Source organism: Sminthopsis crassicaudata, chromosome 1, assembly GCF_048593235.1.
Source record: "Sminthopsis crassicaudata isolate SCR6 chromosome 1, ASM4859323v1, whole genome shotgun sequence".
NCBI classification, from domain to species: Eukaryota; Metazoa; Chordata; class Mammalia; order Dasyuromorphia; family Dasyuridae; genus Sminthopsis; species Sminthopsis crassicaudata.
This window is the reverse complement of record NC_133617.1, coordinates 235,886,510-235,914,356: the sequence shown is the minus strand read 5'-3', so window position 1 is coordinate 235,914,356 and position 27,847 is coordinate 235,886,510. Positions and strand designations below refer to the sequence as shown.

Here is a 27,847-nt window from a genome sequence, read left to right as displayed (position 1 = left end):
AGATCATAGATTAATAGTAATAATGATAATAGTAAATAGAATTTATATAGCATCTACTATGTGCCAGGCACTGTGCTAAGTACTCTACAATCATTATCTCATTTAATCCTCACAAAAACCCTGGGTTAGGTCTTATAACAGATCATAGACTAATAATAATGATGATGATAATGATGATTATAGTAGGTAAAATTTATATAGCATCTATTATGTGCTAGGCACTGAGTTAAAACACCTTACAATTATTACCTCATTTGTTCCTCAAAATAATTCTAGAAGGTAGGTGTTATTATTAGTTGAGGAAACTGAGGTTAAACAATCTGCTTAGGGTCATATAGCTTCTAAGTCTTTAAAGTTAGATTTGAACTCAGATTTTTCCTGCCCCTTAGGCCCAATACTCTATCCATCGAACCACCAAGCTATCTCAATTGGCAATCACTTATTAAGAATCTGATATGGATCAGGCACTTTTCTAGAGGCTATTTATGTAGCTATAAAAATGAAACAATCCCTGTTTTTTCTTATATCTTCTTATATAGCTTTTATATATTCTCTATATTATATGCACTATTAACACACAGTGTCAAAATTTATTCAGCCTGCCTAGGGAGGCAGATTTCCTCTAAGGATTCCCATTCATCCTTCAGATGATTCTAACTATGTGACTTCCAAGAAACAATTCAGGATTCTATTTCAGGCTCAACTATCCATAGGGAGATGTCCAAGAAGCATCCCTTGGCATTTCCACATATCATATGGGAAAGTGATAAGTGTTATTCCAGAAAACGTTTACCAAGTATTTTAAGATTTTTGGTTATATAAAAGACACAATGTTCCTGCAGATCAAAACCACAGTAATTACTGTGAGCTGGCAACACAGAATGTCAAAGTGCAGCTGTGTTTTTGAGGCTTTCTCAGGCAGAATCTCTGCATTATAAGCTAATGATTTAAGTGAACTTGAAAGGCTTTTTTCAGAGGATGACATTGGACAAAAAGACTATATTCCAACTTGGAGGCAGCCAGGTGGTGCAGTGGGTAGAATATCAGATTGGGAATCTGGAAGACTCAACTTTGTAAGTTCAAATCTGACCTCAGGTATTTAGTAGTTGTGTGATCCTGGGCAATCACTTTTTCCTATTTATCTCAGTTTTCTCATCTGAAAAATGAACCTCAGAAGGAAGTGACAATTCATTCTAATATGTTTACCAAAAAACCCCAAATGGAGCCACAAAGAGTCGAATCAATTGAACAACAAAAAACTCCAAAAAAATACAAACTTCTCTTCAATAGGTCCTGAGTAGGCACAGGGCTCTGTGACTGGTAACTGCAAGATTGAAGCTTCGTAATAGTCACTGGGTAATAGCACCAGGTAATCCTAATTAAAAGAAGGAGAGGAGAGTATACATATTTTTTAAATGGTACATTTTCATAAGGAAATAACAAAACCAGCAGTAGTATCATTCAAGGTGATGAATAACAGTTCCCTGATTTACATACTTCTTATCAGTGTTTGTGTTCTCCATGCTGACTTTGGAGTCTATATATAGAACTGGACTAGTCAGGGACCAGACCATGATTTCATTGGTATAGGTGAGTTCTGCTTGAAACAGATAAAAATTGTTTGGGTCCTGATCAACTCAGATTGAATGTAAACATAATTTTTTCTGCTTTGATCTGAAACCCTGAGGGTCTTCCCTTCCTTGATTTATTTCGTTTTGGGACTAGGTGAAAAAGGAGATTCTTTGCCTAAATTGCTACCCAGCCTTAATCACTGAATGGGTGTAGCCTCAGTCAAACTGAGACCTGTTGAAGACCTTAACTTAAAAAGGCCAAAGTCTCCCATTTCGTCCAACCATCCTTAGTCATCTTCATCTATATCTTGCCACTGGACCCAGATGGCTCTGGAGGAGAAAGTGAGGCAGGTGACCTTGCACAGACCTCCTTCACTTAAATCTAATTCCTTTGCATATCACCTCCCTGATGTCATGGTTTTCTTAGAAAAAGAAGGACAAACAATAACAACAAAATGTAATTGGAAAATATTAAACAAAAATAAGTAATAACATAATGAAACATAAATAATGTTCATTTGTGATTCTCTAAGTCAATATGCAGCCAGTAGGGATTCTTATATATAGTTCAGTGGCCCTATTTCTATTTTAATTTGATACTACCAGTGTTGGAACTCTCAAGTAAGGCAACTGTCTATCCCACTAAGAATCTGGCATATAATCTCAGAGTTGTCCAGATTGAGTGATAATTTAAATGACTTTCCCAGTTTCATATAGACAGTATGTTTCAGAGAAAACTTGAATGCAAGTCTTCCTGATTTTATACTAGTTCTTTATGAACTACCACTCTTTGTTTCTATAGCATATAGATAATTAGTTACTCACCAAATACATTTTTAGTCTTAAAGATACAATGTAAAAAAATAATGTAAAGTCAAAATTTTATTGTCTCTAAGCTATATATATATATATATGCATATATATATATATATTAAAATAGGAATCAAAAAAAGAAAAAGTATCTTTAACCAGTGACACTAAAAATTATACCAGGTGTCCTCAAAGACTTGGTGCAGTTTTAAGTTACTTAAGATTAGTCTATTTAAGACTAAGATTTTTGGAATATTCTACATAGGTGTTGTCACTACATTAGGAGTAGTGATTTTTCTTTTTGTTTTAATCCTGTATCATATTAACACTCAGAAAACACGACCATGTTAAGTATGATTTGTAGTCCTAATGAAACATGTAACTAAAATGACCTACACTGTGGCTTAAAAAATAAGGAAGATGTATAAATTCCTCTGTGTGTCTGCCAAGCTAAACCCACAATGAAAACCTGGCCAGTTTTTCAGAAATAAGCAAGGCTCAAAATAAGAAGCTCTGGCATGAATGGATATGCAAGTATTTATGTGTGTCCATATATAATTCCAAAAGACACAAGTGAAACATCCTGACTGGTGAGTAATACTTGCAAGAACTATTGATTTTTTTTCCCTTCCCATTGGTCCATTTGGAACATTTGGAACAGCATTCACAAGAAAAGAGAAAGGTAAGTGATAAGAAGGTTGGGAGAAATTGTTTCATTGGATTCTCAAATACAAGTGTACCAACCACTCACTCAGCAGAATACCACATCAATGACATGGCTGATAATCAAAAATACAAATTAATACTAAATTTCATTAATATGAACACATTGATAATCTACCATAGTTTCAAGAATATTTTAAAATCTGACAAACTGCATTTAAAGACAAAAGGGATTATCCTGCCAATTTTAATTCCTGACATGTTTTCAAAACTACCCTGTATTAAGTCAAATTCTTAGACTAAAGATAAATCTTCTTGGGGAAGAAAGTAAGAAGCCTGACTTTCCCACATGGACAAATGACTTTTAATTAGCATTACTAACAGACATAGCTACTGTGTATTATTTGTTAACATTTTCACATTCTTTTCTCAACCTCAATCTAAACAAAGTCTGTTGTCTTCATAAGAGCCTGTTGGTATATCAAAATACTATGTTAGTTTGACAAAGGATATATTGTCTCTGTGATTACTCTTTTGTTTCTAGGGCTAAAGTTGGAACTTTTAAGTTTATCTTTAATAGGAGAGACCTTAACAGACAGTTAACAGAAAGAAACTATTAAGTTGAAAAAAATATGAATCAGTGTCAATACAATCAATTAACTAGAGTAAAGAGTGCAGCAAGGAAGGAAGATATAATACTGTTGTATTAAGGTACTACCTTTTTCATATAAATCAGTTTAATGCTGAAAGGAGCAGAAAAAAAGTATTTCTGGGTAAAGAAAAAGCATTCCCAAAGAGATCATAAAAGAGGAAAAAAGATCCACATGTGCAAAAATGTTTGTAGCAGCTCTTTCTGCTGACAAGGAATTGGAAATTGAATGGCTGCTCATCATGTGTAGAATGGCTGAATAAAGGTATATGAATGTAACAGAATATTATTATTCTATAAGAAATCATGAGCAGACTCATTTTTAGAAAAGGTTGGAGAGACTTACATGAACTGATACAGAATAAGGTGAACAGCACAAGAAGAATGTTGTATACAGTAATAGCAAGACTGTGTGATGAACTATGATAGACTTAGCTCTTTTCAGCAATACAGTGATCCAAGACAATTCTAATCGACTTGGGATAAAAAATGCCATTTGCATCCAGAGAATGTACTTTGGAGACCAAATGTAGAACAAAGCATATTGTTTTCACCTTTTTGTTTTGTCTTTTTTCTCTCATGGTTTTTTCCTTTTGTTCTGATTTTTCTTTCCCAACATGATTAATATGGAAATATGTTTAAAATTATTGTACGTGTATAACCTATATCAGATTGCTTGCTGTCTTAGGGAGGAGAGTGATAAGGAAGGGAGGGAGAAAAAAGATTGGAACTAAGAGTTATACTTCTGTTTCACAATGCTTCTGCACTTGAAGAATATTCTTCAAACAAATAAATGAAGCTTTTGGGTTTGTTTTGTTTTGTTGGTGAGGGAGTTGGGAGTAAGTGACTTGCCTAGACGTATACAGCTAGTAAGTATTAAGAATTTGAGCCCTTTAACATTTACAATTAGCAGTCATAGAGCCTCTGCCTGAAGGCCTCTAAGGAGAAGGTATGTACCACTAATAGAGAGTCAGACTATTCATCTTCCGCACAGTATAACTGTTAAATAGGTTTCCTTGATACCTCCTCTTTGTAATGTTAACCCATTGCTTCTGGTTCCGTCCTCTGTTACTAAACAGAAGAACCTTAGTCTCTCTTCTATATAAAACCCTTAAAATATTTCTGTACTAGTGTTATGACTTCCAGGGCAGAGCCAAGACAGAGAAGTAGAGCAACAGTGATCTGAGCTCTCCCAACATTCCCCACCTAACAACTTCATAACAATGTCTTAAATCAAACTGTGGAGTAGCAGAGGTATCAAAAGGTCAGAGTGGGATATTCTACTTGCCCAAGACAACTTATGAGGATGGAAAGTAGATCTTTGACATGGGGATAGAGATTGGCCCAGAGTCCATGTGGATGAAACACCAGTGATGGAACAAGATGATGGCATCAAAAGCAGAGCCATTTCAGGATCTCTCGGGTCAAAAGATTGGCAGATTGTCATAAAGGTATTACAGGGTACCCAAGTGCTAGCACTGGACACAGTACTAGATTGTTTGCCAGCTTTATTGCCTGTACTTACTTCTGGATCATGGTTCAAAGGTGAAGAGGAAGATTTTTAGTTAAGAAGGAGAGGAAATCTTGAGGAAAAAGAGAGGAAATGCTCACTTCCTGACTCAAGGGATAAGGGACCCGAGGAGCAGTATATTAGGGTCCTTAGAGAGGAAGAGCCCTGAGCAGTATTGAAAGCAATCCCAAGGGATTAGGGGCTCTTTCTGGGTAAGGGAGTAGAATACAGCAGTAATAACACCTCATCCCTAGATCCCATAACTTGAGAAGCACTGAAAAGTTCTACCACCACACTCAGAAGTAGCTTTAAAAATAGTAGTGAGAAAAAGTCTAATACTTGAGACAGAACTTACACACATACACACACACACACCCGAACCCAACACTAACATAATCATCAGATAGCATTTTTACCGAAGCACAAGCAAACAACAAAAACAATAAAACTCTTATAAAAAGTTACTATGGTGATGGAGAAGATCAAGAGACAAACTCAAAAGATGATGGTGTGTGTGTGTGTGTGTGTGTGTGTGTGTGTGTGTGTGTGTGTGTGTGTGTGTGTGTTGGAATCCCTGCAAGCCATAATAAAAAATAGAGCCTAGACATGATATTGCAAGAAATTATCAAAGGAAACTACCCCAATATCTTAGAAGCATAGTGAAAAAAGAAACTTGAAGCCATAGTTGAGTTCACACAAGATTTAGCAGCTTCCATGTTAAAAACAACAACAAAAAAAAGCACAAAAAAAAAAACAAAAAGAGAAGAGGGCTTGGAATATGAATATCCCAGAAGAAAAGAATAATCTATCCAGCAAAAAACTGAGTATATCTTACCAAGATAAGGTCAAAATAGATATATAACAAACATAAAGCCATTACAAGAAAATTAGAAGAATAAGGAACATGTTACTTATTAGACTTATGAATAGGTGAATAGGTGAAAACTGTCTATAAACTTCCCCCTATCATGAATAAACAAGACATAAAGAGCAAAGTTAGGTTTAAAATAAATAATTCAATTGAATTAAATTTTAAAAGTTTTCTGTAAACAAATAAATATACACACAAGAAGGAAAGTAGAAAACTGGGCAGGGGGAAGAGTATAGACAGTTTTTCAGATATGTTATCAACTCTACAGGTTGAACGATGATCAAAGAATATTAACAGACAATTTTTCAATCTATAAATCAAAACAAGTTATAGTTATATGAAAAATGCTCTAAATCATTATTGATCAGAGAAATGCACATTAAACAACTTTTCTATAATGCATGTATCTTCTAAGGATTTTATAAAAATTAGGACAGTTAGAGTCCTGAAAGAAAGTGCAAGAGTGAGTCATTTATGTTGGGATGATTAAAAATTAAGAGGTAAGAAAGAAAGAGTCTATAGGAGAAGTGGGAAGGGAAAGGAAGAATAGTGATCTTGCATAAAAGAAATGGGCAAAGGAGCTTTTACAGTGGGGAAAATGGTAGGACAGGGATGAGCAGTACAACTTACTCATATCTAAATTAGTTCAAAAAAAGAAAATATATATATACATACTCAATTTTTTATAAAAATCTCTCTTACTCAATAAGTAACAAAGGGAAGAGGAGAAGAAAAAGGAAGGGTGAATTTAAAAACAAAACAGACTTTAGAGGAAAAGCAGGATAAAAAGAGAAGAATAAAAATAAGAAAACAGGATAGAAGGAAATGAAGAATTAGTCATCATAACTGTGAATGTTAGTGAGATCAACTCACTCATAAACAGAAGTGGAAAGCAGAATGGATTAGAAACCAGAATCCAACATTATGTTGTTTACAAGAAACACACTTTAAATAGAGTGATATAAAGAGTTAAAATAAAGGGTGATAGCAGAATCTGTCATGTTTCAGCTGAAGTAAAAAAGGCAGCAGTAGCAATCATGCTCTCAGACAAAGCAAAAGCAAAAATAGACCTTATTAAAAGGGACAAACAGAGAAACTACATCTTGCTTTTAAAAAAACATAGAGAATAAAATAATATCAATACTAAATATATCTGCATCAAATGGCATGGCATTCACATTCTTAAAGAAAAAGTTAAATAGCATGAAATAAACTGTAAATTTTTCAACTTCCCCCTCTCAGAACTAGATAAATCTAACCAGAAAATAAATAAGAAAGAAGTCAAAAAGATGATTAGAATCTAAGAAAATTCAGGTATAATAGACCTCTGGAGAAACAATGAAAGAGAAAGAAGTATACCTTGTTCTCAGCTGTAAATGGCATCTTCATTAAAATTGACCATAAAAACCCAATAACTAAATCCAGAAATGAAGGAGTATTAAATGAATCCTTTCAGATGATAATGCAATGAAATTATATTTAATAAAGGACTTTGAAAGCATAGATTAATAGCTATTTGGAAATTAAACAATTTAATCCTAAAGAATAATTGGGTCAAAAGACAAGTAATAGAAATAATCAACAATTATGTTAAAGAGAATGATAACAATGAGACAATATTAAAAAAATTTGTAGGATGTAGCTAAAATAGTAGTTAGGGGAAAATTTATATCTCTAAATATATACATAAATAAAAAGAAAAAAGAGTAGATCAATGAATTGGGAGTGAAATTAAAAAAAAAAACCTAGGGGAAAAAATAACATGTTAAAAATGTTTTATTAAACACCAAAATGGAAATCCTGGAAATCAAAGGAGAAGATTAATTAAACTGAAAGTAAAATTTTAAAAAGTATCAAAATAATAAATAGAACTAGAAACTGGTTTTATGAAGAAAAACTCTAATAAAATAGATAAACAACTGGCTAATTTGATTTTAAAAAGAAGAAAACCAAAAATGAAAAACACCAATGAAGACGAAATTAATGCAATTATTAGGAGTTATTTTGCTGAATTACATATTATTAAAAATGACAATATAAGTGAAATGGATGAAAATTTAAAAAAAATAAAAGTTGCCCAGATTAGAATATAGGAATACTTAAAATACTTAATATAATTTAAATACTTAAGTATTTAGAATACTTAAATAATCCTATCTTAGAAAATAAATTAAACAATGCATTAATAAGCTCCCTAAGGAAAAAAAGTTCATAGGACTTGGATTTATAAGTGAATTTAAAAAACAATCCTAAAATATATTTTATAAATTACTTGAAAATTATGTAAGGGGGGGCTTACTAAATTCCTTTTAGGACACAAATATGATACTAATATCTAAACTAGGAAAAGCAAAAACAGATAAAGAAAACTATAGATCAATTTTCTTAACATCAATACAAAAAATTAAATTAAATACTAGCAAGGAGATTATAGAAATATATCATAAAGATCATATTCTATGATCAGGTGTCATTTGTACCAGGAATGGAGGGCTAATCCAATATTAGGAAAATTATCAGCATAACTGACCATATCAATAACAATAACAAAAATCATATTACTGTGTGTCAATAGTTGCAGAAAAACTCAAATGCAACACCTATTCCTATTAACAGTAGAAAACACAAGAAATCAATAGAGCCTTTCTTAAAATGTTAAATAATATCTATCTAAATTCAAACTGTGTGGAGAAAACTTTTGAAAGTTACTTGGACAGGAAGGAGATCAAATCAATCAATACCTTAAAATTTTAAGTCAGGCTATTCACTGGAAGGTCAAATATTAAAGCTGAAATTAAAATACTTTGGCCATATAATGAGAAGTAAGACTCATTGGAAAAGATTGATTGATGGTGGGAAAGATTAATGGCAAAAACAGAAGAGAACAGCAGAGAATGAGACTGATAGATAGTGTCACAGAAGCAATGAATATGAACTTGGAACAATTTTGGGAGATAGTAGAGGACAGAAGGATCTGATGTGCTAATGGTACACAGAGTCACAAAGAGATATGACTGAACAACTGAATTAACAAAATGTATTCAAAACCAAGAGCAAGCATTAATTGTAATGGGATTAAACTTGAAGATTTACCAATAAACTCAGGAGTGAAGCAAAGAAGTCCATTATTACTACTATTATTCAATACTGTACTAGAAATGCTAGCTAAAGCAATGAGAAGAAAAATTAATTAAAGAAATAAAAATAGGCAAAGAGGAAACAAAAGCATCACTCTTTGCAGATGATATGATAATATATTTAGAAAACCCTACAGAATCAACTAAAAAAACTAGCTGAAATAATTAAAAGCAAATTTGCTGGATACAAAATAAATCCACATAAATCATCAGCAATTCTATATACTACCAACAAAATCTACCAAGAGATAGAGAAATTCTATTTCAAATAATTACAGACAATTTAATATACTTGGTAATCTACCTGTCAAGACAAACCCAGGGATTATAAGAACACAATTACAAGACCCTTTTCAAAGAAATAAAAACATCTAAATAATTGGAGAAATATTAATTGCTCATGATTAGTCCAAGCCAATATAATAAAAATGGTAATTATACCTGTTAATTTCCCTACTCAATGCCATACCAACCAAACTACCAAAGAATTATTTTATAGAGCTAGAAAAAATAATAACAGCTCATTTTGAATAATAAAAAGTCAAAAATATAAAAGGAAGGCAGACTAGCAGTTCCAAGTTTCAAATTATTTTATAGCTGGTAATTATGAAAACAATCTGGTAGTGGCTAAGAAACAGAGTGTCATATAAGTGGAATAGAATAGGTACAAAATACATATTAGTAAAAGACCATAGCAAAATTGATAAACCCAAAGATTCAAGCTTCTGGAGTAAGAATTCAACATTTGACAAAAACTGCAGAGAAAACTAGAAAGCAGTTTGGAAAAAATTAGACATAGACCAACATCTCACATCATATAACAAGATGAGATCAAAATGGATAAATGATTTAGACACAAAGAGGATAATGCCACAGGTGAGGGAAGCATGGGAAAATGTACTTTTCAGATCTATGGATAAGGGAAGAGTTTATGACCAAGCAAAAGGTAGAGGGGAGCTATGAAAAGTAAAATAGTTAATTTTGATTACACAAAATTAAAATTTCTTTCACAAACAAAATTAATGCAGTCAAAATTAGAAGGAAAAGAGGAAACTGGAAAAAAATTGCATCAAGTTTCTCTGATAAAGGCCTCATTTCTCAAATATATGGGGAGTGACATTTATAAAAATAAGAGCCATTCCCCATTTGATAGCAATTCTTTTTGTAGTGGCAAGAAAATGGAAATTGAGAATCAATTGGAGAATGATTGAATAAATTGTGGTATATTATTGTGATGGAATACTATTATGCTATAAGAAATTATAAGCAGGATGATTTCAGTAAAACCTGGGAGGATTTATGTGAACTGATACAAAATGACTTGAGAAAAACCAGAAGAAATTGTCCACAGTAAATCAATATTATAAGCATGATCAACTGTGAAAGACTTAGCTTCTATGATCAAGACAATGATCCAAGATAATTTCAAAGGACTCATAAAGAAAAATTCTATCCACCTCCAGAAAGATGATGAACTCTGAATGCAGATTGAAATACATTTTTACTTTATTTTTATTGTTTTATTTTGTTTGTGTTTTCTCTTGCAACATTACTAATATAGAAATATACTTTGTTTTATTTAACACGTATTGGTCAACCTATTGGAAGGGGTGGGGGGAAGTAGGGAAAAAAATTGGAACAAAAGGTTTGGAAATTGTCAATGCTGTAAAATTATATGCATATATCTGGTAAATAAAAAGCAATTAAAAAATAAATTATCAAGTAAGACTATAAAAAAATAAACATAAACAATGTGTCCATGTTGACATGTGAACTCCTGTTGTTATTGTAGATAAATCTGGCACAATTCTAATTGTAGTTCCAGCATATTTGAATTTGATTTCCTTATTTCTTGTGAAATTTTCTCTTTGACCTGGGGGTTTTAAGATTTGGCAATACTTTACCATAAAGGATCTTATTAAAAAAAAAAAAAAAAAAAAAAGAAAGAAATATACTTTGACCCCAGATGTATAATTGAAGTCAAATTGCTTGCCTTCTCAAGGAGGATGGGAGAGAAAGGAAGAAGATATAGAATTTAGAATTAAAATATTTTAAAAATAATTTTCAAAAATTTTAATTTGGAATTGGAAAATGATTTAATTGGAAATATTGGAAAATAATGAAGTAAAAACAATTTTTTAAAAATTGCTATCATGCAACTAGGTGACATAGTAATGTCACTCTATGGAGCATTAAACCTTGAATCAGGAAGACCTGAGATCAAAATCAGTCTCAGACTACTTACTTACTAGCTGTCTGATCTTTTAAAAGAATTTTAATAATAGCTTTTTATTTTCAAAATACATGCAAAGATAGTTTTCAGTATTCATCCTCGCAAAACCTTGTATTGCAAATTTTTCTCCTCTTCCTCTACTTCCCTCTAGTCAGCAAGTAATTCAATATAGGTTAAACATATGCAATTCTTCTAAACATATTTTTATGCTGCATAAGAAAAATCAGATCAAAAAGAAAAAATGAGAAAGAAAGAAAAAAAGGCAAGCAAACAACAAAAAAGGTGAAAATACTATGTTGTGATCCACAATCAGTCCCCCTAGTCCTCTCTCTGCAAATAATTCTCTCCATTAAAAGTTTATTGGAATTGTCTAACTCCTCATTATTGAAAAGAACCAAATCCATCATATAATTTTGTTGTTGTGTATAGTGTTCTTTTGTTCCATTCACTTCACTTAGCATCATTTCATGAAAGTCTTTCCAGGTATTTCTGAAATCTGGCTGTCTCATCTTGAACATTCCACTTAACCACTGTCTGCTTCAATTTCCTCGACTGTAAAATTGAGGTAATAATCATTTGAGATTGTTGTAAGGATCAAATGAGATAATATTTGTAAAGTGCTTACCACAGTGCCTCATAATAGGTGCTCATTTCCTTCTTACCCCTGTATCTGAATTATTGCATGCCTTATCCTTACCTGATTTCCTAGGATTGTTTACAAAGGGTAGATATAATTTTTTACATTTTCATGTTCACTTGCATCATATATTTATTTTCTATTAATCTATTCTCTTAGTGCTATTTATATAAAGAAGTGATGCTTGGTATAAAAAAGGCTCACATCTTCATTTATCCCTATGTCCCCCAGCATTATTCGCTACAAATGTCCTCAGTGCTGTCTCTTGGTTGGCAAATATTCCTTCAACATCTGTGCCATCAAATATCTCAGAGATTGGGGGTCTAAGGCCCAAAGGTAATTGCTTAGGTAGGTGGAAAATGACACCTCATTCTAGTGTTTTTTTCTTTTGCCTGATAAAACGAGCAATTCTAATCACTAGCAACAATTACTCTCTGCCCACATGTTCTTTGGCTTAGTTTCTGGAACTTGAGAAAAGGCTTGTTACTCAATTATGAGAGCTCTTAGCAATCAGCATACTGCCAATATATTTGGTCCATTCTGCCAAGTGAAGACCTATAAGTACCCAAAGAAGTTCTGACTAGAAAGGTAAGAGTCAGAACATTTTTGACTTTGAAATATGACTTCATTGAGATATATGTAAATATAAATGTACGTATGTGTGCGTGTGTGTGTGTGTGTGTGTGTGTGTGTGTGTGTGTGTGTAATTCCTAGTGAGGAAATTCCCTTTCTCAATGCATACTGGAATTGTTCTAAAATTTCTAGTCTGAGATGGTGGTCAATGGGGCTGAGAGTGGAAGCAAATGACTTGCTCAAGATCACTTAGGCAACATACAGCATTAATAAAAGCATCAAAATCTAAAACTGCACCAAGTCTTTGTGGGACACCCTTTAAAAAGAGAGATCAAATATATCCTAAAACAACTTCAAAAGAATAATTCCATCGTGGGCTTATCAGACACTTTAATAATCCTGGTTATATGTGATTTTGTGTGGTGTAACTTTTGCTCATTAATTCAACTTATAACTCACATTTATGAAGCACTTGGTATATGCATAACTTTGTGGCAGACAAAAGACCAGCAAAGAATATAATATTTAGAAGCTTTATAACTATTGGCGATTATTTTTTTCTTAAAATGATCATGATGGACTGTACAGGCTCACAATCAGGTAAGTTACAATCACATTCTGGACCAAACCATTGACAAGTGTGTCAGTAGAAAGACTCAGACAAAAATACAGATCCTTAGATTATGATATACTGAAGTAAGGATCATGACAGAAGATTTTTACTGAACATGTGGTGCTAATGTCCCTTAGCCTCATTCCACTAATTACTAGAAGGGGAGTGATTTCTAATGGAAACCCCCAAATGTATTTTTGAATGAGGGAATATAAATTTGATTTGTTGATATTAATAGTTATATGCTATAATTGGCTAGGTTTTTTCAATCTATAGCTTGGTTCTTCAATCTATAAAAGAAATATCATATGAGAAGGAGTCATCATGGATTCATTCCTTAAAAATGATGATCAATTTCCATATTTTGTCTATCAGGAAAATATTCTTTGCCACAGTAAGTTATATTCTCTTATGGCACTTCCTTTAAAAAATATCATACCCAAATCCCTTTATTCATAATTATTGTCTTACCAGAAGGATGCCCTCAGCCTTTATACTAACAGTCCATGTTCCTGGAGTGAGGGAAAATGGATCTGCAAAACCATTTCCTGGGACAGTGACAAAAGCTGGTTCTTTGCTAGGTAGGAAGACAATCTCTTTGCTTTGAATAGCACCTGTTAGGGAGAAAACATTGTTACCAAGTACCCAAGAAATATTTAACAGATTCACTGAATGAATTAATATGAAGATATTTTATAGCTGCCAAAGTTACCATTTCAAACACTGGATACATATATGAGAAGGTTATGTAGGTTAGTTATGACAAGACAGATCTGTTTTGTTCTCTTAGATATTAGCTTAGTGGATGGAGCACTGAATTTAGAGTTAAAAATCCGGCCTTAGGCACTTACTAACAGCATAACCCTGGATGAATAGGTCACTTAACCTCTCTGTTTCAACTTCCTCAACTGTAAAATAACATCCCCCTCACAGGGCTTTTTGTGAGGATCAAATAAGATAATATTTGTATGATATAATATTTGTAAAGTGCTAAGCACATTTGTAAAGTGCCTGTTACATATTAGGTACTTAATAAATGCTTTTTTTCCCCCCTTCCTTTATCTTCCTTCCTTCCTTCCTTCTCTTTCTTCTAGTTTGCTTTCTGATATATTGGCACGTATCTAGAAAAGCACTGGATGAGAAGACAGGAAATCTGGATTAGATGTAACCGAGCTCTTTGACTTCAGATAAACATTTCCTATCTCTGAATCTCACTTTCCTAATTTGTAAAATAAAACAATTGGACAAGATGCTCTCAAAGGTCTTTTTAGCTCCTATAAACCTATAAACATTGGCATAAATTATAAAGCAAACCTGTTAACAGAACTCACTCCTGGCATAACTTGATTAAAAATTCTTACTGGTTTTCCAAACTCAAAATTCCAAAGATTCTTACTTATAAACACCTATTAAAAATGGATTCATTTTTTCTTTTCTTCTCCCTCTATCACTTTTATCCTTTACCTGCAACTCCTTTCTTCTACTCTAAGCAACATAAAGCCATCACTTAGAGATTACAGAGATGGAATTACAATATGGTGTCAGTCTATATTATAGTTTGGTTAATAAACTGATGTTATTCCTGTCTTCTACTATCAGAGAAAATCTAGAATCACTCTATTCATTAATAAGCTCTTTAAATTAGTTCTTTTTCATGGGAAAGATCAAATATTCAGTAAATAATTTCATAGAGAAAATTGGGGAAACTAAAAATAATTTTCTCTCAAAAATATTATTTAAGACTTAAAGTCAATTCTCTTAATCTAAATTGAGGTTATGACAGCATAAGATAAGTTTCAATATATCTCTTTCATTAGTTATTGATCTTTAGGGTATAGAAAACATTGTAATCTAAAAGAAATCAATCTAAAGTATTTATGTGGTCCTAGAAATGGTATTTTGCCAATGTTTTAATAAACATGGTCTCTACATTCAAGAAACTTATATTTATAAACATCATTGATGCATAAATCTAATACAGGAGGAGAAATGGTGAATAAAAATAAAAACATAGTAAATGATAGGCAAATTAGAACTATGTACACAAACAATGGACCAATGTCAAAAGAAAGGAAGTCATGAGTGTAACTTCTCTTAACAGAAGAGGGATGGGATCTTTGCTGCTTATTTCCCAGATAGCTTTTATAGAAAATACATGATAAAAGTGCCAACAAAAGAAAAGGAAGAAAATAAGAGAGTGTGATAAATAGAAAGCATAGTAAAGAGAAATGTGTTACTAAGACTCTATACTATATTACATTTTCAGAAGTATAAACCCAAATCAGCTTGAAATCTGAGCATACATCATTTGACATATTATTTATTATCTTCCTTTTAAAAGGAGATGAATTGAACTCATTAAATCCTTCTCAAAACAGCCTAAACTAAATTTGCCAGATAATTTGTACTTGTAATTTTTTCCCCTGTAAGCTAGTGGAAATGTTTTTCTACTCTTTCCTAAACATGGCTCACCTGCTCAATATTTATGAAGTAAGATATTATTTTTGGAATCAATTACAAGTTTCAACTAAACCCAAATTGTCAAGCTTGAGGCTAACTACACAATAATTTTATCACAACCTAGCCTCTGCTAGGTCTGGCACAATGTGAAAGGAAATTACCAAGGGAATGGGTCCATTCTTGTCCCCCATCCCCAGGCTTCATTCAATTCAGAATGAATCCTGTGGATCTTTGAGCAAAACTGGAGCTCTCCCTATGTTTTTCTTGAAGCTTCTTGGAAATTCCCTGATGGGAAACAGTACAAACACCCAATCACTACACTATATGCTTATCCTAACTGACCCTTCTTTTTCTTTTTCTTTCTCTTCTCTCCACAACACCTGGATTCCAAGGAAGTCTCCTGGCTTCAAAACCAGAGAAGGAATGAAAAGGTGGCTATATGCCCTACTTGTAATTCAATAGCATTAAATTTTGTTTATTTCTAGAAGATAAATAATAAACAAATATCTAATAATTATAAAGGTGTAGATAAATATAAATATGAGCAAGCTTTTTAAATAAAGGAACATTAGCAAAGGAAAGGGCATTTGGAGAAATGATTTTAAGGTGATAGATGTATGCAACCAAATTAGAAAAAAATGACAGAGTATTTCCCTCAATTTTCCCTTGTTGATTTTCCTGTCAACAAGTATTTATTAGTTACTTGCTATGTACCAGACATTGTGCTAGGTGACAGAAATAAAAAAATAAAATATGAAACAACCCTGCTCTCAAGAAGCTTATGCTCTAACCAGAGGAGATAAATATACACATATATAGGCATATACAAAATAGATTGGGGGGAGGGAAACACTAGCTACTGGGATGTTCAGGAAAGATTTACATACACCTACCTGCCTTAGAATGGGGCCGATAAATATTTATTTGACCAAACACTGTTTCAGTTCCAGGGTTAATATATCTCAGAACAGCACGAAATAAATATTGGTTTGATTTCTCCACATTCAGTGTTACCCTCACTTCATTCTGTAAAATGGAAGTTAATAAACAAGACAAAACATCCATAAAGTATAGACTAGACAATGGGTTAGGAGCCCCACTAGCCAAACACTGATTTTGTATTATGAGTTACACACACACTTAATATGCATATCCTCAATGAGCAAGCAATTTGGCAGTTAAACGGACAGCAATAGGCAAGGGTGGAAGATAAAGACAGAGGGGTGAAAGACCTAACAACAGATTAAAGTCACTTACAATTACAATCAGAGCCAGCAACTGAGATCCTCCCTTTTGATCTTTTTGTAACCAGGCTGACATAGCGGAGCACTAGATGACCTAGCTTAAAGGAAGCTACGGTGACAGGGACAACCACCTCTGGCTGGGAAAGAGAAAAAGGAGGAAAAGAAAGAGAGGAAGGTACATTACTACCGCCCACAGGGTGATGGCCTTAAGGTAGAGTATGGAGGAACAAAGAAGATGAGTGAATCCCTCAGCAGTCAAAATCCAAATGTTTTCAGGCTTCAGAATCGACATCTGTGATACTGTCATGTGTTGGCAATCCTTGTACTAACAGAGACGCAACCCTTCCCCCTAGACCATAGGAGACAGCCTCATGAGCTGCTATGACCAAAAAAACCAATTCATCACCTAGAGACACTCTGGTAATGAACATCTCTGATCTTAGCAAGTTGGTGCTTAAACAACAGACTCAATCTGTCAATGGGCATATTTCATTCCTTTCCAGATTGGAAGGATCTTTCAGAGCCTTTTGGCAGAGGTTTTGGGAACCCAGGATTATTTTTTTTCTGATGATGATGAGATCTCTCTCTCTCTCTCTCTCTCTCTCTCTCTCTCTCTCTCTCTCTCTCTCTCTCTCTCTCTCTTCTCTCTCTTACTCTCTCTCTCTCTCTCTCTCTCTCTTACTCTCTCTCTCTCTCTCACTCTCTTACTCTCTCTCTCTCATATATAGATATCTATATCTATATATCTATATATGAGTAGTATCCTCATTCATTTAACTGTACAAAGAGAATTATCTTTCTCTTTCATCAAAGGTACCTATGGATACCTACCACACCTGATGGGAAATGCAAGATATCATTTTCAGTGCTGCAGGTGTGCAGACAATGGACCCTTTAAGTTTGCAGAAAGCCCTGCCAAACCTTTTAATCCTCAAGGAATAGCATCTGCAAGCTATAGAACCTGAACCAAAACTTCAGGTCCCAACATGTCTCAGGAAGAATACACCAGCTGCAAAGGATGCATGTGGCCACTGAGACAATAAAATAATTTCTTAGGGGACCATGAGAATAAACTATGCCTTTGAATAAGATCATTAATAATGAATAGAGAAGCAACACAAATACATGTGTGCATTTTGTTGGCTTTGTTGTTAAATTATTTCAGTCATGTCTGACTCTTCATGACCCCATTTGGTGTTTTCTTGGTAAAGAAAGTTTGCCACTTAAGGGAACCCTAGGATCATAGAAGAGGCATGTTGAGGGAGGCAAATGAGCTCTAAGGCAAATAGCAGATTTCAGAATTTTACTTCCATCTACAATTTACATAGCAGTTTAAGTTTTATAGTGTACTTTATCTCAATGGGTATGAAGTGGGTACTGTTATTGATCCTCATTTTGCAGATGAGAAAACTGAGGCAAATCAATGAACTGCAAATCATAGGATACCAGTCACAGAAAGAGAGGGAGAAGAAAAAGAAATAAATATTTATAAAGTACCTTTGTATACCAGGTACTGTGCTAAGCAATTTACAAATATTATTTGTAAATGACACATTTGCAAATTTGTAAAATGTATACTTAAGAACATTTAAATTTGTAAAATTAAAACCTAATTGTAAAATTTGCAAAAATAAATCATAGTTGACTCTCATGAGAATTCTGCAAGGTAGGGGCTGTTATTACCCCCATTTTATAGTTAAGAAAACTGAGACAGAGATTAAGTGATTTGCCAAGTTAGTAAATGTTTGAATTCAGGTATTCCTGATTCCAGGTCCATTGCTCTATTCACTGTGCCATCTATCTAAGTAAAATGTACAAGGGAATTGAAAACAGTCCAAAACTGAATGAACAGATGAATGTTGAGGTAAGTAGGCTTCAGCATAATAGCAACAATAACTTGCCCACAAAAGTTGGGATAAAAAAATGCCAAGGACAATATGACAAGGCAGGGAGATAAAACAATCATGTTGTGAGGGCCCAGGGCAGCAGATGGACAGCCCAAACACTGCACTGGCACCTACAAAATATTGAAACAAATCAAAGAAAGCATCCAGCAGATTGGATAGATACTTATTGAAGATTAATAGAAGGACAGAGTCAAGAATTGCACAGGATGAGAACGTGCAGATCATTTTGGTCTGTATTGGTGATCTAGTATTGTTCCATCATATTTGACTCTTCATGACCCTCTTTGGGGTTTTCTTGGCAAATTTTACAGATGAGGAAACTGAGCCAAACAGGGTTAATGGACTTGCCCAGGGTCATATGGTTAATAAGTGTCTGACTCCAAGCCTGGTGCTCTATTCACTGAGTCACCTTACTGTCGCATACCAATGATGACAGTTGCTAAATTAATGAGACCTTGAATCTTTCAAAGAAACAAGGTATCTATAGCATTTGTGCAAGTACTATTAGAGAGTTGAATTCCCAAAGATACCTTGATAAATTTTGTTTTTTAGGGGGCAGCTGGGTAACACAGTAAATAAGAGTTCTGAATCTGGAGTTGGAAAGCCCTGAGTTCAAAACTGGCTTCAAGGATTAAGCAAAATCACCTAACATTTTTCTATCTCCATATCCTATAAAATGAGGATAATAATATTTCCTAAGGATGTTGGGAGGATTAAGTGAGATAACATTTATAAAAGTGCTTTTCAGACCTTAAAGAACATTATAAATACTAGCTTTGATGATGATGTTGAGGGTGCTTGAGTTTGAAGTTTTTGGTCTAATCTAAATGAGAAACCTAGCAAGTCTTTCTCATAACTCAGCTTTCAATATCTTGCACTGAAATATTTTTATATCATTCTTATAGAGGGCCCAACCAGTTTCTAAAAGGAGAGATCTTATTTGGCTCCCCAAAACCTAAGGGGAGCCCTTTGATTAATTTAACTAACTGAGTTCATCTTTTGACTAAGTAGAAAGAGGAAACCTTGGAGGGAGTATTTACATAGGAATTGAAAGACTTCAGGATAAAGATTCTCCAGGGGGGAAAATAAGTTATTATTATTCCATTTGATTAAGCACACACTTTTACCTAAGTTTAGTACCCCTACTTCACTTTGATTATGGAATTGTGTCTTTAACCTTATACATTGGAACCAGAAAAAGGCTTGAACAGAGAAGTTTTCAAAGACAGGATTAATTTCTGACCCTTTATATTTTCATTCTTTCTCTGTGTCTCTCTGTGTCTGTGTCTGTCTTTGCTCTGCTTCTTTGTTTCTGATTATCTTTCTCTGGTTTTGTGTGCATATATCTCACTGAGGAGTTCCAGTAGCATTCTTGGGCTTGATGCAGTCAATACAATGTCACCCATAAAGCAGAAGCATCTGGAGAGCTTTAACATCTCTTGGGAATCCCTCTTCTCTTGACTCCATATGGACACAATTTTTTGCCTTTCTTGATGTTGGTACACAGAGGACCATTAAATAAAGTTATCTCTGTAATTTACCACCAGGCTGCATTCTTCTTGACATTCTCCAGCATGCCCTCTAAGTTGGGTACCTTCTCTTCTGTCCCTCTTCTTAGCTTCCTTATGTGTTGTTTATTCGATTACAATATAAGCTTCTTGAGGACAAAGGCTGCCTTTCTTCTTGTTTGTATTTGTATTGCCAGCACCATTAAATACATATACTACATTTCCAATAGCACTTTAAAATGTCTGTGGTCTGAATGACTATTTTTATCAAGGAATTTTGAATGAACTTAATACGAATGGAAAACACCATGTAAAAAGTAACTTGTGAATATCAACTTAGAGAAAGCTAAAAACAAACAATGATGAATATTTGTTCTCTTGTTCATCTCAATACCAAATCAAGAGTAAGATGGTAAATGTAAACTATGGAGAAAAATTCAGAAAAAAATCTGATGATGATTATGTAGGAGGTGGTCAATAATATTAATTGAGAACTTAAAACAAAAAAGTGGGATCAAATTTAGAAAGAAAATGATAGAGAAGAATAGAAGGTTAAATATTAGAAAGAACATCTAAAACCAAGAAATTCTGAGAGTCCAAGTCAGTGATTTCTATAATGGTTTGTTGGTGCTTATAAAATGGCAAACAAATTTTAAGAATCACTGAGACCATAGTGAGCATAAGCATCATCAATGTGATTTTATTTTAATGAAGACAAAAATCATTTCAAAAGCACAAATAGAAAAATTAAATTATTAAAAGAATCATAGCTTGTTGGAGTAAGAAAAAATGAGAATTATGTTTGCTTTTTTTTTTAAATCAAAAAGCATCTCCTAATTGAGTTTATCAAGAGCAACAAGACACAGACACACAAAACCATCCTGAAACAATGTCATTCTTTCCTTTTCATTATGGAAGTCTGATAAAGCCTGAACTAGAAATAGAAAAGAAGGCATTATTCAGTCAGCAAATCAGCCCTTAGGCTACATAGAAGGTCAATTAGTCAATATTTTTCAATGACAATGTCCTTCAAACTGGGAACACAACAATGACATAAGTATCCAGAGTGCTGAATCTTTTTATGTCTAGTTGAAATAAAATAGGAAACATAATTTAAGTAAGAAATGAAGAAAAGTGGTCAAGAAACCAAAAATCTTCTGGTATGGCATTTTATTATTTCTTAGCTATTATGTATTTAGATATATAAGGATGAGAACAATGTAAGATTAAAAGAGAAAAGAGGAATAAGAATTAAAGAAAATGAAATATTGTTATAGGGTAATATAACTTTATCTCTAATATTCTACAGTAACTTAAAATTTCTATTCCCCAGAATCTTCCACAAAATAGGCTCTTTCAGAAGGAGCAAACATAATCTTAAATATTTAAATAGAGTACTCATAAATACAGAGTGATCAGTAAATTGATAATTCCCCCAATTGGCCCTTTTTTATACTTTTCTTGGGCTAAAGTAACTTGTTTCATTCCAATTAGAAATGGTAGTTTCTTATAGCTTTTTCAATCTTATCTATCAAAAGACGTCCCAAAGAGAGTCACCCCTTTCTTTATCTCTTCTTCTAACTTTACCAGTGACCAATAAAGGTCAAATGTATTATGAAATCATCACAAATCATCACATACAAAATTATTTGTCAATAACAACACAATTTAAATATTCTTTGGTGTCTCCTGCTCTTTTGAACTGGAAAGATGGAATAATGTCTATGATAGGTTACCTCTACTAAACCATCAGTATTACTGCTTGGAGTGAGATATTTAAAAAGTAATTAATAATACAATAATAGTTATTATAAGAGAGTTTCAAGGCACTTAAAGGTTTACAAAGCATTCTACATATATTATCTCATCTTAACTAATCTTCATCTCACTCATGAAGCTATTTGTTGTCAATGGATATACCTGTACTGGGGTCATCTGTGCATAGCCTCGCCAACTGAAATCAGGAAACTCCAAAGGATTAAAGCCAAACCGAACACCTCTTCCATTAGGTGTCATGCCATCTTCAACTTCAAATTTCATGTGATGTAAATCAGGGAAATAATAATTGTCTTCTGGCCTTTGAAAAATTAAAAAGAAACATGAATACAGTTAATTAGGCTCTTAGAAAGGTTGGATATCCTGTTCTTCATCAGTTAAAGCACAAGCTGTCACATTTCCACCCACTGTTCCTTTATCAATGACTATTACTAAGAAAACTTGCATGGAATTATATATAGTCTCATCAAAGGAAATAAGGGAAATAGTTCTTTCTTTTTTTTCTTTTTTATACACTATTACTTTCTTTTTATATATACATGTAAATATAACCTTTTGGGTATTATACCCCCAACATACAATATACCAACAATAGATTATACTCCTCTCTACACATCAGCAGATGGTTTCCAGAGCTGTTGGGCCTGCAAATGAATCACTTGCTGACCAACTCTCTGATGCTTGAGCCTCTCTAATCTTAGCTAACTTGGTCCTGAGATTAGTCAATCAGTAAACTTATGGATCACTACCACCACCACCATCACCAACTCTATTTTGCTAGGCCCTACTACAGGGTGAATTCTACTGACATAACCTTTAAGGACCAGTTACCTCTATGCTATGATGTGACATCAGAATTAATCTTTGGTGGAAGACTAAAGAATTGCAGAGATATTTTTTTTGTATGGGCTGCAGACATTTCTTTCCTTTAATAATATTTCCTAAGTGGTTCTCAATAGCCAAGTGATTTTAGATGAGGTTATTTTCCATTGAAAATATAACAATTTTATTTTCTTGTCATTATTCTTTTAGTCATTTCTACTGAAAATGTTTTTATCCAGATCCTTTGTTACTTTGATTACATGATGTCACTTTATTATCTGATTAAATCGACTTGATTGACTCCAAATGCAGTTTCATAAGTGAATAAAACAAGCATATTTTAAAATCTATTTTATGCAATGCTGTTTAAAACAAAATTAAAATTTAATGCAATGAAATTGACATAGACTGAAAAAAATGTGTGTGCAAGATTTGTTCATTCTTATTCTAAAGGTTGTTTTAGTAGGTTATGTATTTCACCAAGGTTTAAGTGGTAACTGAAGCAATCTTTCTGTAGCAAGATGTGTGTGTGTGTGTGTGTGTGTGTGTGTGTGTGTGTGTGTTTTCTTAAGCTAAGTGGAGTTATTCTTGCTCACATATCATTAATGCATTAAATTGACCAGCAGGGATTTCCAATTAGAAATGCGTGGTTAAAAAATCTGGCAGTATTTTCTTTTCTTTTTTTGTTCTTTTTATTTTTTCTTTCAAAATTTCTTTTTGAAAAGTATTTCCCTGAAGAGTTGACAGCACAATCAGGGACTTATTATAATGTGGTGGTACTCCATGCCAGTAGTAACTAATTTGCCCTTTTGACAGAGCTAAAAAACAATTTTTTGGCAATGACGCTGATAGGTGACCAAGGATGGTAGCACACACATTTGAAATTTTTGTAACTTTTTAAACCAAATTCATGGGGGATTTAAAGAAAACATGCAACTTATTGAATGTTCTGCATATAGTAGAATTTCAGAACATGAAGAACAATGATAATTGGTAGCCTTTACAGCATATTATGTTTTACAAGCATTAGCTCGTTTTATACTCACAACATCCTTGAGAGATAAGTACCATTATTATGCCAGCAGAGTGACTTGCACAGGATCACACAATTACTAGCTGACTTGAAGTCAAATTTGAACCTAGGTCTTCAGGAATCATCTTTTGCCCCTTTTTGCACTTAGCACAGTGCCAGGCACATTTTGTTGTGTGGTTCAGTCATTCAATCATGTCTGACTCTTTGTGACTCTGTGGACCATCTCGACAAAGATACTGAAATGGTTTGCCAGTGTCCATCTCCAGTGGATTAAGGCAACAGAGAGTAAGTGACCTGCCCATGATCACACAGCTAGCAGGTGTCTGAGGCTGAATCTGGACTCAAGTTTTCCTGATTTCCAAGTCCAGCACTCATGTAGCTAATTCACCTGGCACATAGCAGACTTACTTAATGAATCTTTATTGACCAGACTGACTGATTAATGTTATAGGAATTTTAAGGAAGATTTGCAATAGAATCCCTCCACCTTGGAAGCTTAGTTTTATTTCTTAAGGATAGAGGAGAGCATTGCCATGTTCATTTTCAAAGCTTTTATGTCCACAGTATAAAGGGACATGCAGAATGCCAAATGCTCCAAACTTGTGGACTCCCAGTTATGGATCACCTGTTAGCTTTGAAAACTACTTGCACATTAGACCACCTGATCTGTAAGACATCATGGAGTGGAGCCCAGATAGGTTAAACCACTTGTCTAAGTCCCATAGACAGATAGATAATTGGCAGAGCTGAGACTTGCACAATGGGGCTCTAGATACCCCCCCTTCCATAGCTCTTCTCATTAGATCACTCTGTAAAGCATGGTAATAAAGCTGCTTTTCCATAGGATCAGCTGTTGGCCCAAGGACATCAAGGTGTGCACAGTTAATCCCATGATGCCTCTAAATCTAATTTATCTCACTTCTAAATCTCCTTAAGCTATGAGAAAGGAAGAAGGATGAATAGAAGAAGGAAAAACAGCTCAGTCGGTGAGAGAACTTGAGTTCAAATTTCACCTCTGGATGTTTACTATGTGGCTATGGGCTAGTCAGTGAAACACTTTGGGCCTTAATTTCTTCCTGTGTAAAAGGAAGAGACTGGACAAGATGGCATCTGATGTTTCTTCCTGCTCCTATTATGCTTTGGTCCTTTCTACCTTCTGATGACTTGTTAGAGGAGCTGGTCTGGTTCAGTTGGGGGAAAATGTGTTTGAAATACCAAAGCTCTCAAAGTTTCTAAGCCTGTCTTCCAATATCAATTTATAATGTGTTCCCATGTAAACTCAGAACAACTTCTCGTTTACCTCAATTTTAGATCAGAAAGTCCAAATTCCAGCTCTGCTATTTTCTACCCCCTTAAGCTTGAGTAAGTTACCTAACCAATTCAGATTTCAATTTCCTCATTTAAAAAATATTTCTATTTTAGGTAATTCCTCATCTAGATTATTTCTAATATCCTCCTAGCTGTAACAACACTAACATTAAACACTGAACATTAAACAGAAATCACAAAATTAGCCTTAGAGTAAGACTCACTGTTGACATGACTGGCCCATGATATGTTCCCTACATTGACATGCTCCAGAAAGATCATCACACATAAAACTGACAGATCCCCCAATGTCACAGTGGCATCCTGAAAATTAAAAAACAACAACATTCATTTTGAAACATTTTTTTCCAAAAGTGCCTGATCACTCATTATGTCATTCTTAAACACAGATGTCTATGTCTCCTTTCTTTATCCTTCTCATTAGATTTAAAGGATTTAAGGATTTAAATTTAAAGGTTGTGTTAATAATAACCAAAGTAGAACATACCTGCTTTCTTCCCAAAGACTGACCATTCAAATGGATTTTAAATATAGACAATCTGATTATGTATCAAAAGTTTAATGTAAAGTTTGTAGTCTAGATCTGAAATATTCTCATACAAATGATATTCTATGAGCAATGTGGGAACTAACCCTGGAGGCAGGAAATTCTGGGTTCAAAGTCCCTTCCGTGATACATATTGGCAAATATGACACTGGGCAAGTCCCTTTAACACTCTGTACTTAGGTTAGATTAGTTAGAATTTAGAGATTATCTGAAAGCCCAGAGATCTCTCAATACTCAGACTAAATTGCAGAATAGGGGCTGATCTGAATCAGCAAAGTGAATTTCTTCATCTAGGAATTTCTTATACCATTGAAATCACAGGGTCAATCCCTATTTACCACCTATTTTATAGGGTTATTGGGATAAAAGTACTTTGAGAACCAAAGTGCTATCCAAATGTATGAGATACTATTATTATTAAATGGAGGCTCAATTCCTTTGCCATACCATAAAAGCCTATTTAATTCAATGTATTTAGAAGGCATAACTATGTGATGAATTAAAAATCCTGGGACAGAGTTTCTGGACAATTAATAATAAATTTGTTCTTTAGGCTAGCTAATAATAAATTGATGTTCAGTGTTTCTCTTGGTAACTAAAGACAAAGCAGAGTCTGAAAGTCTTAAATAATCCTTGAAAGGGCTGTTGACAAAAGAAAATTAATCCTGATTGGTGGACATTTAATGAGGAGCAATTGCTCCTGCTGACAATGGGAACATGAGTATGGTAATCTATCTCCATCCTGATCACTCTGGTTGATTTTTCCTTCAAGAGCTTCAAGACCCTAAATTCTAATGGTGGGGTATAAGGACAAGGCCTCTTTTTCTCAAGTAGTCCTCAGTCTAATTCAGACTGGATTCTGTTTACACCCTAAACAGAAATAAGTTTCCTGGCTGAGTAAGATCCAGCCCAAGATTGAGAAGCATGTGCCCCAAGACTTAGGGCAATCTCATCAATGAGTCATGTTCTTCAGAGACTGATTTTTTTTTTTTACTAAGGGCTGTATTTTAAATGAGGAAATAAAAGAGAAAGAGCCTGAATCCCAAATTAATAATTGGTTATTAATATAATAGCAGTATAATTATTTCTCTCAGCTAATTATTACTTCTAATTGTGGTTTTGGAAAATGCATTCTGAGTTCTAAATATTTAGTAAATATTCCAGGAATACAGGCGATGTTTAGTTTCTGGAATATTTAGATGATAGAGAGAAGGCATAGTAATGGAATATAGAAGAATACACAGAGAGGAGAGAGAGCTCTGGATTTAAGGGTCATAGATCTCTCTCTCTTTGCTCTCTGTAAGAACTTGACTGAATAAGTCATTTAACTTGTCATGGCCATAGTTCTCTAGTCTTAAAAATGAAAGGGTTATATCAGATTATCTCCAAGACCAGATGCTCTAAACCCTATGAACTTTCCTATCTTGACATCTTTTAACAGCAAGAGAAATCCTTTCTTCACCTACAGGAAGGAGGTGGAAGGAGTGAGGGGAGTTCGTGCTCCTTTGTTTAGTGTTCAGGCAATATGTAAAAGTGGAAGGGGAAGTGAGAAGAACAATATATGGTCACCTACAACATGTTAACTCTACATACAAGACAGGAGGTGCCTTTTTAGTTCAAATACCTTGTAGGTTTTACAATCTGTTAGAATTTAGAGATTATCTTGACGGCCAGATACTAAATTAGGGGAGAAAAAAAAGATCTGTGGTAGGGGACGTGAGGGGAAAATTGTACCCAGAGCTTGTATATAGAAGGTCTTTGTAAAACAGATCTTTATAAGTTAGTAACTTGACAGTAACTAGCATTTTATTTATTAATTTTTAAAACCCTGAAGTATCTTATTCTAAATCTAGATCTATCTTATTATTATGGTACTAAATTATCAACAACAATAAGCATTTATTAAATTATTATTAGGGCAGTTAGATAGTGTAGTGGATAGCTCAACCTGGAA

General features: G+C 33.7%; 1 protein-coding gene across 1 annotated transcript in view; it reads right to left on the bottom strand.

Moving 5' to 3' along the window:
• Positions 1-27,847, bottom strand: part of LAMA3 (laminin subunit alpha 3) — a 309,755-nt gene that overhangs the window by 141,616 nt on the left and 140,292 nt on the right. The window contains 5 exon segments of the mRNA XM_074276692.1: positions 1,278-1,375; positions 13,739-13,881; positions 16,621-16,753; positions 22,307-22,463; positions 25,550-25,649. Of these exon segments, the coding sequence (XP_074132793.1) occupies positions 1,278-1,375; positions 13,739-13,881; positions 16,621-16,753; positions 22,307-22,463; positions 25,550-25,649 (631 nt within the window).